Source organism: Corythoichthys intestinalis, chromosome 12, assembly GCF_030265065.1.
Source record: "Corythoichthys intestinalis isolate RoL2023-P3 chromosome 12, ASM3026506v1, whole genome shotgun sequence".
In the NCBI taxonomy this organism is placed as follows: domain Eukaryota; kingdom Metazoa; phylum Chordata; class Actinopteri; order Syngnathiformes; family Syngnathidae; genus Corythoichthys; species Corythoichthys intestinalis.
Window position 1 is genome coordinate 34173374 of NC_080406.1, and position 15834 is coordinate 34189207.

Consider the following 15834-nt stretch of genomic DNA (forward strand, 5'->3'; position numbering starts at 1 on the left):
TTGGACCTATCAGCATCCACACCCTCTTCTCCTTTCACTGGGGTAAAGAAAAGAAAAAGGTTTAATCAAAATGTCACTTTTATAGAAATATTTTCCATCATCGCCGCGACACTCATCTCACATTAGTTCACATCAATACAGATGTCAGCATGCACAAATTGCATTGCCTTCAAACACATTGGTAGCTGTGAATGGAGGACGCGGCAGACCTCGCTGTCACTTCAGTTTTATCACAGGAATAGAGAGTGGAACCATGGAAACAACATGTGACACACAAAAACACATCAAGGCCAGCCAATACTTAAATGACAATTTATTGAAGATGCTGGACTCACAAAAGCGACTTGCTGCTTTGCTGACATCTTGCAGTCAGCTTCATTGTATATGAAGGCACTACTATGATACATACATTGGTTAAGTGAAAGACATTATTCAGTGTGTGCATAAAAGAATGGCTGCTTCCACCAACTGTGACATGTCTGCCTGTGATGTTTCACATGTTAAATGCAAAAAAATTAGGGAAACCATATGCAGCATGACAAATGCAGTATAGATACTTTAAAAGTATTGCAAAAAGATGGGGAAAAAATATAGTTAAGAAGATAGGGACTGCAATAATATTCCGGCAATATTATATTATATTATATTATATTATATTATATTATATTATATTATATTATATTATATTATATTATATTATATTATATTATATTATACTATATTATATCCATTACTTGCTGAAAATGTTTTGCCCAAATTCCTTGTACCTTAAGATGTGTGAAATGTTTAATTGTCAAAAATGTCAAAATTGATGTTTGTCTTGCTTAAGGTTTACAATGTAACCATTAAATATGTACAGTACATAAATTGATCAAAGCTTCTTGAATCGAATCAAATTAAATCTTGACAGATATCTTTGATATTGGCAAATATCACATTGTCCCAAAAATCAATATTGTATCATGTTGTCATAATTTGAGTTGGAAAGTCACAGGATTGTCTTTTTCAACTCTTCTAATTGGTACAAAACACCCAGGACATAAGACAGCACCAAAATTTTCAAAACATCGAAATTTCTTTGTATTTCATTGCTTTAGGCGAAATCTAACTGTTAAAAATGTACAAAGTCAATAAAACTCTACATTAAATCAATCAAAAGAAGGCCTTTGAATTAAATCATGCACACTTTGTAATACCGAAAAATATCGTATCATTGTTCAAAGAATCAATGTCTAAGGCTAGGTTCAGACCGCAGGTCTTAAAGCATGAATCCGATTTTTTCATGTTTTTCCGACTCGAGTGAGCCATTAAGTAGACGGTCTGAACTGGACAAGTCGCATATAAGTGGGCCATTTCAAATCCGATCTCGGTCACTTTCGTATGTGGTTTAAATCCGATCTGGGCCACATTTTTCCAGAATGTGGAGGCGGTCTGAACTGTCAAGTCTCCCAAATCAGAATTCATGCAGCAATTACGTCAGCAAAGAGCAAGAGCTGCAGGCAGGACAGCAGCGATAGCTCTGCATTAGCGTTTGCGCCTAGCTAACGGACTTGACCACAGCCATAAAAAATAATATGAAGAAAAGGATAAGCCTGATAGTGGTCGGTTTTCTTTCTGTGTGCCTAATATTAATACTTCAGTATTGCTTACATGGCCGAGTCGAGGCAAACTGACTTATGTGTGTGAGTCACGTACACACAGTGGATGCATGCGTTCTATCAATCCATGTTAACTTTGAATATAAGACTAAACGGGGATTATTAATGTCTGTTATTTGTGTCCTCTTTTTGGAAATCAAAATATGATCACCATGCAAACGTACAGCCAGCATGTGTAGTCATTTTTTTTAATGCTTCTGCGCATGTGGGTGAGTTTGCTCAGCGCGTGTCGGACAGCGAATTAGTGTGGATGGGTAATACTTGAAGAGGTTCAATGGACAAAGGCTGTCTAAACGGGCAAAAAAAAAACAAAAAAAAACAATGTGACAAAAAGTCGAGTTGTGCATTAAGACCTGGAGTATGAACCTAGCATAAGTGATGCAAAAGGTTTAGGGGCACTGATGTACATCGTGAACAGAAGGCAAAACCCTTTTTTCTATTGATAGTACCAGAAAAAAACCTGTTCTCCTTAAAATTTATTTGGAGCTTAAGCAGCCAGATTGTACCAATTGACTTACACATCAGCTCGACAAAGCATTTTTAAAATTCCAAGTGTGCTTAATCTTTTTCATGCATTTCTATGACATTGACAAGTCTAAAAAAATCCTTGTTTCTAGGATTTCCAGGATGCCTGGGATGTCTGTGAATCACACCTCTGTGGTGTTTGTTCAGTTATTTTCAATACGGATGGGAGAATCCTCATAAATGGACAGTGGACATGAACAGTACACAAGTCCGGGCATTCTTACAATAGATTTATTCCCCAAACATGAGAAGATGGGTGCACTAGAGATTTTAGGGTTGCATACACAAATGCAAAACTTGCTGATTTTTCAGGCCCAATCTCATCATTTTAAAAACCAGGGAGTCAAATTCGCAAGTAGTTCTCTGCAAGTAAGTTAACAGTCTAACTGAAAAAGAAAGTGTAGCTGCACACAAGCAAAAAGTTAAAGGACCTTTAGGGCAGTTTGCGTGCGCGCCTACACGATGCCTAAAATGCGTGCTACCCACCAGCGACAAGGCATAATAACTCTGCAAGCTACCTGACATCCTCTGTAGTTGTACGGCCACGGCCAGTGACCGCGCAGCGGCTCGCATATTCGCTGACAGTGCGTGTAGCTGCGCTGGCACTCGGCGCAGCAGATCCCCTGGTGGTCCAACATGGAGTCAAAGGTCATGCCGCCTTCTTCGCCGGCGCCGGCTACCGCCCCAGCACCTCCGCCACGCTGCAAGTTTTTCAAGCGGCGTTAATCTTGATGAGTGATCTTTTTTAAAATTCATGCTCATTTGCAATTTAGATGGTTTGAAGCAGAAAAAAATGTCCAAAGCTCTCATCCGGCCAAACATGTGACTGGGGTTCTCTTAGGCAATATGAATTTTTATAAGCAATGGGAGTTTTGGCGTCACTTTTTAAAGTCGAAAACTTGGGGTGGCAGCTGTTGCCTGGGAGACCTGCAATTAGAGTTGTTAATGCCACGCTTAACACCAAGCTTCTAAGGATTACCACTCTTGAAACTCTTGTTTATAGTTTTCTTTCTTGTCAGTGCTTCCCTCTGTTATTAATGCCTGACTGTCTCTTGCAGTTTGTCTGTTGACTATGTTATCTGCAACTATCTGTCTAGTTTTTCGTACGTTCACCCAGCTACTTAATGACTGAACAACCAACCTACTCTCTATTAATCCATTCATCCATCTGAAGAGTCTGATGTCATGTCTTTTTATGTCATACTCACCATTCATCCATTCATTCAACCGATCTTTGTCTCGCCACACTACTAACTTCTTTTCCGTCCATCTGTCCAGCTATTGATCTGTTAATCTTTATGTCAATCTTTTTGGACTGACCTATCATCATCCATCTATTAACTGTATACTCTATCCATCCACTCTAGTCCTTCCTTCTAAGCCTTTATCTTGGTATGTTTATCTGGTAAGCATCCATCAATTCATCCATCCGCCACTCTATCTGTCCTTTCAACCATCCAGTCATCTATTGAAATAATCATGCAACGGCCTTCCTTTCCATCCATTTCATTCATCTTCTCATTTTTACAAGTGTGTTGATAACCAAGCAATTTCGTTTAAAACGCTCTTTTTAACAAGGCAAGACACTTCCAAAGCAGTCATGTGTAAACGTGTTGACAAAACAGCCAAATTTGAATGGTTGACGTTGCTTTCAAGGGTTGCTGCAGGGCTTCATAAATGCCTCTTGATGGCTCATGTTAAATTCAGCAGCTTTGAAGCCTTGTTTCCAGTACGCCACGCTCTACTCACATGATACGGATTCTCAGGGTTGAATCCCGATCCCACATCCGACTGAAGCCCCTCTTCTCTTCGCCGTTCCCCCAACCTGGAGGAGTCTTCCTTTCTCGTCACCTCCGACAACTCCACACGGGTCTGCCGCTTGGCCCGCTGTGAGTCCCTCCTCCTTCTCTTCCTCCTCACCCCATCTGTCAGGGCAGCCACAAGAGGCGAGAGTATTGGGTCAGTGTTCACTAGACGCCCACCGTGTTCTCCCAAGTGCAATCCTGCATGGGCCCCAACCTCCGCAGACATTCTGAATTATTCAATTAGCAGCAGTGATATGAAGTGGCCTTGCATATTTTATAAGCATTATTTTTTCTATACAATACTTCAGTCTTTGTCGCTGTGTGTTCACATGTGTTTCACTCGCTTCTGTGACTGTCACAACTTTGTGCCGACATACAGCAGAAGCAAAGCTATCCAACAATTGAGACCTGAATAAATCATAAGCAACTTTCAGTGGTGAGCCGTTAATCACTTGGGTAGAGCGTCATACCAGAAAAAAACTACTGTACAAACAACAGTCTAAATCATTTGTAATTCAATTTATTTGAGGCAAAGTAACAGAATTTCATCTATTATTATTCCTGGTTGACATTAGCGATGGCTGAGTCAATTAGTGAGATTCACATCATATTTAAAAAGTCACGTCAGTCATCGGATATATAATTTCTTACACGTGTGGCATGACTCTGATGTTGGTGTATCGCTTTGCTGTACTGTGACAAATAACAATGCGATATGTTGTATCATGTTGTTCACAACAGCCAATCAAAGGCTGGTCATGCCCTTTCAATTTGTGGCTGACAGTTTTGCGATACTGGGCGGAAAGACAGATGAGGAAGAGGAAGTATAAATGACACGTTACCCCTTAAAGGGGAACGTTATTATTATTATTTTTTTGTAACTGTTTTGCTGCATTGACAGTGCTAGACGTCCAATCCATTTTAACTGGGAGAGGCTGGCATCGAATGGTCGCTCCTAGCCCAGTCTCCTGCTGTCAATGGCAGCCAATGATTTGATTACTGTAAAACACACACACACAAAAAAAGTATTGATTTTGATCAACATTTTATTCTAATTCTATTTATTTATTTGAAATTAATATATGAAAATACAATACAATATTGTAATAATAAAAAATAACAATGAATGATGATTTTTTTTTAAATAACCAAAGCTAGCTATTTGCGCTATAAAGGGTTAAATGTTTTGAAGAAAATTGAGACATATGATTTAGAATAAATGTGAAAATTAAAACCGTCAATACTTACAGAATACCATAGTTACTGCAAGGTCAGAGCACGCCAATTATTGTTTGATTATAAAATTACAGGTCTTTGGAAGATTAATGTCTTTCTTCTCAGAATGATACGACGGCAAATTATCACCCGTTCATAAGAGCTATCAGCACACCTTTTGAAGCTGGCTTTTCCTCTGAAAAGACCACTCACAATCTAAACAGATGAGTTTAGTGAATACCATAGACTTCATAATGTATTGACGGGACACGGGGCCAATTCACAGGAGGCCTATCTCCGTCAAAGCTGACCGAGTGGAAACACAGACAAAGAGCTTTTTCTGTTGAAAATTCCTGTGAATAAATGCTTAAATCCCTGAATTCTTTATAGATATGGACGTAAAACAGTCTCAATTCTTGGTTAAAAGCAAAAATACGTGCAGGTAACATTTATTTTACGTATACATTGTAAACTATGGGGCCAGTCAGTAAGGAAATTAACGCCCGCCATATGTGAACAAAGAGCTTTTTCCATTGAAAATTCTTGTGAATAATGCTTAAATCCCTAAATGCTTTATAGATATGGACGTAAAACAATCTCAATTATTGGTTAAAAGCAAAAAAAAAAAAAAAAAAAAAAACGTGCAGGTAGCATTTATTTTACATAAATATTGCGAAAAATGAGGCCAGTCAGTAAGGAAATTAGCGGCCGCCATATGTAAACAAAGAGCTTTTTCCGTTGAAAATTCTTGTGAATAATGCTTAAATCCCTAACTTCTTTACAGATATGGATGTAAAAGAGTCTCGATTCATAGTTAAAAGCAAGAAAACCGTGCAGGTAGCATTTATTTTACGTAAATATTGCGAACTATGAGGCTAGTCAGTAAGCAAATTAGCGGCTGCCATTTGTAAACAAAGAGAATTTTCCGTTGAAAATTCTTGTGAATAAATGCTTAAATCTCTGAATTCTTTATAGATATGGACGTAAAACAGTCTCAAATCTTGGTTGAAAGCAAAAACATCTGTGCTGTTAGCAGTTATTTTATGTAAATATTGCAAAGTATAATGCCAATGCTGTAGCGGCTAATAATGTTTCAAAATGCATTCATGGTACGAAAAATACAACAATTATCACTCCTCAGACAATCCTTCCTGTTTGTATGCGTACAGCTTTCGTACTTTTTCAACATAAATCCGGCATTGGATCCCTGCATGTGTTGACTAACTGCGACCGACTGCGAATAACTGAAGTGGACTGTAGGACAGCCCCCTACTTGAAGGTGTTGCGCAGTGCCTGACGGATGTGACCTGTTAACACAATTATGAAGTTTATGGCGAATACTTTAATCCAACGTTAAAGTAAAAATACGGTACAAATTCAATCGTTTCTTATTTTCAACATCGTCATATGATATTGTTCAGCCACAACTGGATTCATTACTCCATTACTATTCATCCTTAACACAGACGCTGGAAACAGAAATGTTATTCAATCCAACTGCAGGCGAATGGGAGATCAGGAGTTTACCATACTGTGCGCTGGTCCTCATGGGAAATGCAGTCTTCCTTCAGCCAAAACACTACCGCTTTTGTCCACTTGAACCGCTAAAATCAACCAAAACGGAAAGTTTCCTAGTGTTGCTTTAAATAAAGGAATTTAATTTGAATCTCTTGTGACTGCCGTCCTGCTTTTCAAACAATCTGTTATTGTTGTTTGACACCAACTGAGCAATAGACTGCTATTAGTTTCTTCCCTTGCCACCAGCCAACGTTACAGAGTGGATTTTGGTCCAACTTATTAAATGCCAAATAATATAATGATCTAGTGGGGCACTTTCCTCCATGCAGGGCTCCACTGGGATAAAATATGAAAGACTTTTGAAATAGACCAAAGCTGGCCAATACCGGGTCAGTTTTTCCCCAGACTTTGGAAAGCTGTGAGTCACTTTCTGAAATCAAACCTTTGGGAACGAGCGGTTGGAGCCAGTAAATAGGTAGCTCTCTGCACAGAGCCAGAATCTTGGGGCTCAAGAAAGAGATGTCCTTCAGCGGCTGTTCTGAAGAAACCCAGATGAGGAACTCTTCATCAAACCTCACTGGCATGTCTTCATCCGTCTGCCAGGAAAGGGACGAGAAGAGTTACTCGAACTGAAAAGTACTGATAAAAAGTGGAAATGGTGACATTCAGGAGAACGCGGCATGCATATACCAGGTCAGACATCAGTGAGTCTTTGTTGTGAGCTCCCAAGCGAGGAAGGTTGCCTTTGATTTGGGATTTTATATAACACTTGTCTCCCCTGAAGAATCGGATTGCAGTTATTCCCTGCGCCAAATCACAGAGACGTCATGTTTACACTCACTGCTCTGCGAAAGTGCGCAGACGGAGTTTTTTCACACAGGGGCAAAGTCACTCACGCTTTGAAAATCCCGAACCTCCACGGCCTCCTGGTCTCCGCTGCCCGTTTTGAACGTCTCCACATTGTCGTCGGAATCAATTTCTACAGAGCCTTCCCTCACCTCCCCGTTGATGTTCATGCTGTAATGAGCGCTGTATACCTGCAAGCATGCAACACAGGACGTTAAACGACTCATTAGTTGAAGCGGGAAGCGGTGGAAGTGCAACGGGGCATAGAAAGAAGCATGCTTCTGCTTTTACTTTCATCACGTTGGCTTCAATTCAAGAAGTCCTATGTGCTTTGTGCTCAGTGGGAACCCAGCGAAGGGCACCATAGGGGGGTGAAACCCACTGCTGATCTTTGCCTTACTGGTGAGTTCATTAAAACGAGTCAATTTTGAAAATATGCAGTGGGCTCCGTAACCTTTGTTGTGCTTTCAAAAACATTTCAAAATGTACATTTCGCATTTGCATTCAGGTGATTGACAGGTAAGCTTCATTATATTTTTCGTTATAAAACAACGTGGCAAGGAAAAACAATTCAATCGTGGTTTATACTGTCAAACTGGAACTCTCAATTCACAGCAGAAACAGCAGTCTGGCTTTTGCTACTTTTTCCCAGGTTAACTCTAGCTACTTCAGTTTCATTCCACCCTACACCCCCAAATTTCAACATATGCTAACTCATTGGATGCCATTGACGGCGATAGATATCCAATCCATTTTGACTTGAGGTTTTTGCACTGTAAAAACATTCTTACATATCATACTGTTTCATTAAGCATGTGGCGGTATTAGATTCTGACGGTATAATAACTTTAAGCCAAAATATCACGGTTTCACGGTATCACGGTATTGCAATGACAGCTCTAAAATGTGTTACTTTGGGATACCTGGGTTCAAAAAAACAAACTTTTTTCCATTGAACAGAATTTTTTTCAAAACGTATTAGCAAATTGGAACATAAGTATAATGTTAAGTTAAAATGAATTTTAAAAGTTACAATAAACAACTTAAATAGTAAAATTAAAATAAATGCAATCCTTTAGGTGAGCCTAAACCCACAGCCACAGCTCAACATTATTACCATTAGAACAAAATAATTGAATTATTTCCCATAAAAAGCACATGTGTATGACTCGCATCATGTTTACATTATACACACATATACCGTATTATTCGGACAGTTTTTTTCATAGTTTGGCTGGGGGTGCGACTTATACTCAGGATTGACTTATGTGTGAAATTATTAACACATTAGGATATCATTCACATGTTGTTTTGGTGTTTTGGAGTGACAGTGATGGTTTGGTAAACTTGTTAGCATGTTCTTTATGCTATAGTTATCTTAATAACTCATAGTAGCTATGTTACGTTGTCATACTGGCCACGTTCGCATTTCGTCGTTCATGCATCATGTAACATTATCATTCACTTATCACTTATTCAGCATGTTGTTCTCTATTGTATTTTAATATTAAATTGCCTTTCGAGATGACATATCTGTTCTATGTGTTGGATTTTATCAAGTAAATTTCCCCCAAAAATGCGACTTATACTCCGGTGTGACTTATATATGTTTTTTTCCTCTTCGTTGGACATTTTATGGCTGGTGCAACTTATACTCAGGTGCGACTAATAGTCTGAAAAATAAGGTATACTCACACTCTCAACCAACACAGACAGTTGTCACAAAGAAAACAACAGGTTTTACCACCGTTAGTGTTGTGATGGCAAGCCGTTGATGTGGATCCCAATCACAGACCGGAGACAAGGATTAGTGAACGTTTGTATTTAAAAACTGTAACAAAGAGAGCACGCCAAAAATGCGACTATGACAAAGTACAACTAAAGGAGAGCAACAGAAAACGCGAAATATAACGGTACAAAAAAAAAAAAAATCTGATTACAAAGTCTAAAATAGCACAAAAATAAAAAAGGATCAAACTAGGACACAACCATAGAAATGTCAAGAAGCACAAAGATGATAAGCCACACACAGCGGTAAGCAAGGCCAGCAAGCAAGCAATAGTCCGACCAGGGGCGTTACTCTGCCCACCCAAAGAAAACTGGATGTAGTACTAATGGCAGTCTGGGCACCGCGTATGGTATCCCATTCATATAGTACTGATGTGTTCTAAGTTTTAACCTTTGCGTTGTTACCTCCTTTTTGACCTGAAAAAAAAAAACAAAACAAAAAAAAAACACATTTACGCATATTTTGATTTTATTTTTTTTTTTATTTTTTTTTTACATTTTATCAAAGTTTTCACCAGTGTTCACCTGGCTGTTGAGTTTGGTGAGTTTTGAAGCATTCTGAGGGGGTCAAAGTAGAGCTCAAAGCGTCGACGGGACAAAGAATGACTGCTAGGGGGCGCTACATAGTGTATTTGGAATTGTTCTTCACACAGTATCAAAGATTGCATCTGTTTTGACCTGCCTGCCGATTTTTGTGCATTTTGAAGCATTCTTAGGGGATCAAATTGAGCTCAAAGGGGCTGCGGAACAAAGAATAACTATAATAATAATAATAATAATACTGAGGAACCACAATAGGTTACCTAAAAAACATTGTCACCTGCATGTCCATACTGTTCAGTTATGGATGTGTTCTAAGTCAAATAAAATCAAATAAACTTTTATTTGTTTTGACCAAATCACAACAACAGTTATCTCAAGGAGAAAACAAAATATGTTTTAAGGTGCAGAAGCCCTATGCTGGATTTTGACCTACTTGAGCATTGTAGCTTTTTTAGCCCCCCCCCCCCCCCCCCCCCCCCAATGCTCACCCACACCTGGCATCCTGGTAACACCACTGAGTCCGCCACTTGCAGATACATATTGCAGATAAATATTAAGTGTTCCTAATGTGCCACAAGTGAGTCGTATGGCCTCGCCCATTCGGCTCAATCAGGTGCTAAATGAGAAAAAGGAACTGAGAACAAACACATAACAGCTAGACACACTAAACATGCTGGAGTTAACTATCGTAGCTAGTGGGAAATGTTAATGAGAGTTTTTATTAACCTTTAATTTTGTACAAATGTGAAATCATATTGGAGGTAGGCTATTGCCTTCTCGGCAGCCACACTCCGCAAACATTTTTTACATGTCGGTTGGCCCTCCTCCTCTAAGCCACGGCCATCTGTAACTTTTCTGTAGCCGAAGTATTCCTATTCCAGCGATTTAGTTTTACCTCCTCCAGCCATCATATAGCACAGCTGACTCACTGACACTGAGCACCAACCGGTGGGGCAGGGTTTAGCCTTGCAGTTGCAAGCGCGGGATTTCTCCCATTTTTGGGACATTAAAAATAGCTAATACCTTAGGGACAGTATGACGGAAAATTTTTTGCGGTTTAGGAACCGTGACCATTTTCATACCACGGCATACCTTGAAACCGGTAATCGGCAAATGTCTACGTTTCATTATTCAATTTCAGAATGTCAGACCACATGACTAAAAAAGTCAATTTAAAATATCATTTTTTTAAATGTAGTAAACTATTCTTTTTAGGTTTACATAATTTACCTTCAGATTAGTTTTAAAGCTGTTCATATTTGAGATTGCTTGGAATTAGACGATTACAGGGTTTCACCATCATATACAATCCTCCGCTCTGCTGACAATATATGTCGTTAAAGTTAAAATGTATAGGTTTTGTGCTATAGGGTTTCTTTCTGTATTTCTTTCTTTTAAAAAATATTGATTTATTTACTTATTTTCAAATAATCCCTGAAAGCCCTCCCAGTCAAAATAGATTGAGCGTCCATTACGCTGAGTGGCACTGAAACATGATCATTCACTGCCAGCCCTGAAAACTCTAAACTGCCTGTAGGTATCTTTGACGCAATGCGCCACCCAATGAGCTTTCAAGCATTTTTTTGCAGCCAGATGTATTCATCAATTGAATAATAACCACGGCGAATCCAAAAGAGCCTGCACATTGCCTAGTGACCTCGAAAGCCCTTTACTAGCTCCTTAGTAAACATACCTTGCGACTTGAGTCAATGTGATGGTGTAGAGTGGGTTGACAACCCTTGAGGGGAGTCAAGGATTTGGCCTCGACCACAAAAGAACTTGCGGCATGGGTCTCTTCTTGAAAAGTGTTGAGCTTTTTTTTTTTTACTTTGGCGATTGCACTTCAGCTCAATTATAGTAAAGTTGAAGTGAGGAAAAACATGTGAGTGTTAGCTGGGTTTGTCCATTCACATCGGCATAAGAACATAGTTGTCTTTTGCGGAAAATACTCCGAGTGGAATTCTGCTGTGAGGCCTTAATTTGGGCGAATGACGGAAGTGAGGACAACTGTAAAACTTAATATAGACATTTATTGGCAGTTTCATCTGTAAATACTGTGAGATTAATGTGGAATGTGTCTTCTTAGACGGAGGGCTATGTGCCTGAACATATCTGGATGGATGCTTTCTGGACAAAATGATATAAATTTAACACGTTTTAACTCATTCACTGCCATTGATAGTGATAGACATCAATTCCATTTTAACTGGGATGGCTGGCATCGAATTATCATGTTTTAGTGCTATTGATGGTGATAGATGTCCAATCCATTTGGATTGGGATTGTTGACAACCCTCCCACTCTAAATAAATTGGACATTTATCGCTTTCAATGGGAATTAATATATGGAATAAAATTAAAGCCGTTAGAACAGTAGAAAGATTGATGATATATTTCCTTAATTTGAGTGTTGGAAGTAGTAAAATGCCATAGTTACTGTGCACTGAATGTAAAACAATTCATTTCTAAACAAATTTGGCTTGTCTGTCACCGTCGATGGGAGCCATTGAGTTAATAGAAAATTCTCTGAGCTGGATTGTGCTGTGACACCTTAAAATGGGTAAAAGTTAGAAGTGAGGGCAACTGGAAAATGATCATTTCAGCCATTTTTGAGATGCTTTCAGAAATAAATACGGTGATATTAATGTGTGATGTGACCTATAATTTGTACGGAATGTGTCTTTTCAGACATAGGGCCAAGTGCTAGATCATTCCCTGCTTTCAGACATGCAGAATGAGTTGGCACTCTCTTAGAGGTGAACTCTCAAGCCAGACTGAACAATGACGTGTTTCCCATAACATGGTTTATTTAACCCTTTCAGGGACAGCAGTCACTACAGTGGACAGCTAATTCAAGAGTTGGCACTTCAGACCTTTAACCTTTGAAAGGGCAAGTGACAATTTGTGCTTTTAAAAATTAAAGACTATCATTTTAAATTATGGTATTATAGTATTTTGTATAACTACATACTACTACAAACAAATACATGTATGAATTAAAAATACATTAGTGATATTAAAATGAATAAAATCTGAAATATACACTGGTTATAAATCCAAATCTCCCTCATAGTATTTAACTTATTGCATGCTAGTGATAATGATAGACGTCCAGTTTATTTAAACTTGAAAGACTGGCTGTTAATGCTCGTGTTTCTATGCCATCGAAGGCATTAGGTGTCCAATTCATTTTGACTGGGAGGGGCGAATGATGCCTCCCCCATTCAAAGTGGATTGGATGTATAGCGCAGTCAGTGGCAGCAAATGACTTAAAGGAGTGCCCTGTAAGAGTAAAAAACAAAAACAAAACTAAACAAAAAAACTAAATTTGTGCTTGAAAGGATAAAAAAAAAAAAAGACCAAAAAAAAAGCCAAAACCAAAATGCTATAACCACACCTTCCTTTTTATCCTGCGGTGCCACTGCAGCACAGATGGCAAAACTCCATTAGATTACCACATTCAACTCTTTCAGTGCCAGTGACGATGACCAATAAACAATTTTGTGGCTCTATTCATCCTTCTTATTAGTATGCCACCAGCACAGTCCAAACGGATCGGACGTCTATCGTCGCCAATGTCAGCCAATGAGTAAATCGTGCAACGGATGTAGGCTACATGATCATAAAATTCTCAAAAGGTGGAAACAAATGTCATCTACTAATTGTTTAGCCTGCCACTACATGTCGCTGGCATAAATAGATGAAGAAAAATACATTATTTGTGCTTTACTTTACATCGCAAGGCTATTTTACTCCTAACTTTGAAGCACTTTCCTTGGAATACTTAGTGTTGCCATTCTAGAAGTCACACTGTAGCACTTACATTCTTCTCATTTTCCTTCCTCAGGAGGAGAGCGGCTATTGAGGCACAGAGTATCAACAGGGCACCGACGGAGAGAGCCACAGCTCCGTATCGGAGCAGCCTGCTGGTCCCTGTGGGAGTTTTGACCTTTACAGAATTCAAAAGAAGCAAGTGTGACACATCAGTCAGTATCTTAGGGCTGGAGCAGAATGCCCACGGAGGCAGTTGTTTGTCTTACCGGTGTTGCAAAAAGCTCAAAATTACCACTTTGTGGAGTTTTTGGGTGATCTTCCATTGTTGTCCCTTCACTGGTCCTCTCTGAAACTCTCCTGCTTCTTTTTGGCAATTCTCGCTGGGCTCCAAGGTTCTTTCTGACAGGTCAGTGCGAATGACGTGCAAAGGAATTCCTTACCTGTGGGTGTGTCGTGTAAGGGCTCCACTTTTTTGGGGAGTGAAAGAAAAGGAAAAGTCTGAACCGAGTGATAAATGTCATCACTGTGGAGGCGGAGAGCTCGTTTCAGTTTGTGTGCTCCAGTGTGATTAATGCCGCCTTTATCCTCTTAATAGTTTAATGAGCTCTGTGATCCGCAGCACTGCGTCGTGGCGTCAACACGCACAATCAAACACAAGCACGGGGCTTAATTCATTAAGGTCGCGCTTCGAAAGCCGGCTCGCTGGCCGGGGCGAGTCGCATGATCTCGCTCATGCTTCAAATGGAAAAGAATGTGCAAGAAAAAAAACAAATAGGGTAAGACAGTCAAATATGCAGCGCTGCTGTTGCTTAGAAACAGATTGAACCTCATTTTCTGGATAATTGGTATGCTGGAAGGCAATCAGAAAGGTGATGGAGTTATTTGACCTTTCGGGAAAAAAATATGCAATTGTGAAGCGCATTTGATCAACAACGCCGTATTTGCATGCAAATTGAAGGCAGCACACGGAATGGCTGTGACACTGTCTTAGGCGTGTTATCAGTTTTTAGCACAAGACCACATTTTGGACCCTGATGAGGTTATTTAGCCTGTTTTCACAATCATTTTGGAGGGTGCCATATGAAAAGTAATGAACTGTAATGATTGGGAAATGGGCATATAGGAAATAAATGATAAAAATAAACACATTATGGCATTTGTCATGACTCATTCGTTGAGAATTTCGCAGGAATCGAGTAAAATATGACCATGTTGAATCGAAAAATTTTTTAAGAAAGTTTTTTTTTTCCCTTAAAAATGTTAAACTTGAAATGTATTTTATGTAGAGCTGCATGTTAGTAATGTTTGTGGAAGCAGATGAGGTTTCAATTGAGGTTTACTTTTAACACTGAAACTACTAAATGCATTTAGAATTTTAATAAGTAATGATCATTTTATTCATTTTAACGTCCTTTTTTACTGAAGGGATGTAATGATCCAATCAAATCAAATCAATCGAAATGCAAAACATCAGTCATCATTGTCATCTTTTAGAATTTGGATAGACCATTTTGTTAAAGGGTCAAGGTTCAAGGGTCTGAAATGTTTCGGCAAAAAAAAAAAAAAAAAAAATTAGAATTGCTTTGAATTTATGATTTCTTTAGGTGAAATTTAATTGTTTTGTGTGGAAATATTATTGAAGGCCACTGAACTGAATTGAATCGTCTTTGTATTATTATCAAATATCGTATCGTTTTTTGAAGAATTGATATTGTGTCATCAAAATTTGCGTCAGAAATGGACAAAATTGCTTTTATCAACTGTTTCGGATTCCTCATCAACTCATCAGCTGCTACTGACAGCGAGAGACAATACTGGTGGGAATCTTTGGGCACCTAACGATTAGATTACGATTACAATTCAGAGGCTACGATTCGATATAAATCGATTATTGATGCAAGCCCCTCCGAGCTATTAGCTGCTTTTAATGTTTTGTACATTAGTTACAAAAATTGTACAAAAATCCTCTGTCTTAAATAAACGACTATTTCAGTATAAAGTTAACAGTTCAAAACAGTATATAAAATACTATAAGTCCCCATTCTGTATCAGCAGCTTTAAACTACATTCAATTAATTTAATGTTTTGAATCAACCATTAAAGTTGTTAAAATTGCTCCCGTTATTCCGTAATTTCCCTTGTAGTCTACTTTCGACATGTGA

General features: G+C 38.8%; 1 protein-coding gene across 1 annotated transcript; it reads right to left on the reverse strand.

Moving 5' to 3' along the window:
- Positions 1-1447: 1447 nt before the first annotated feature.
- Positions 1448-14243, reverse strand: cnmd (chondromodulin). Its single transcript, XM_057851663.1, has 7 exons — positions 13939-14243; positions 13722-13847; positions 7618-7758; positions 7412-7525; positions 7164-7317; positions 3933-4108; positions 1448-2884 (listed from the first exon to the last, which is right to left on the reverse strand). Exons 1-7 carry the CDS (start codon positions 13993-13995, stop codon positions 2639-2641), a joined length of 1014 nt encoding a protein of 337 aa, XP_057707646.1. The 5' UTR covers positions 13996-14243; the 3' UTR covers positions 1448-2638.
- Between the last annotated feature and the right edge of the window lie 1591 nt (positions 14244-15834).

Bases quoted from the DNA above. Each gene is read 5' to 3' on its own strand.
- cnmd (XM_057851663.1), bottom strand. From the start codon at position 13,995: ATGGAAGATCACCCAAAAACTCCACAAAGTGGTAATTTTGAGCTTTTT. The intron at 13,848-13,938 runs GTAAGACAAACA...AATTCTGTAAAG, and splicing joins TTGAGCTTTTTGCAACACCG to GTCAAAACTCCCACAGGGAC. The intron at 7,759-13,721 runs GTAAGTGCTACA...GCATGCTTGCAG, and splicing joins GGAAGGAAAATGAGAAGAAT to GTATACAGCGCTCATTACAG.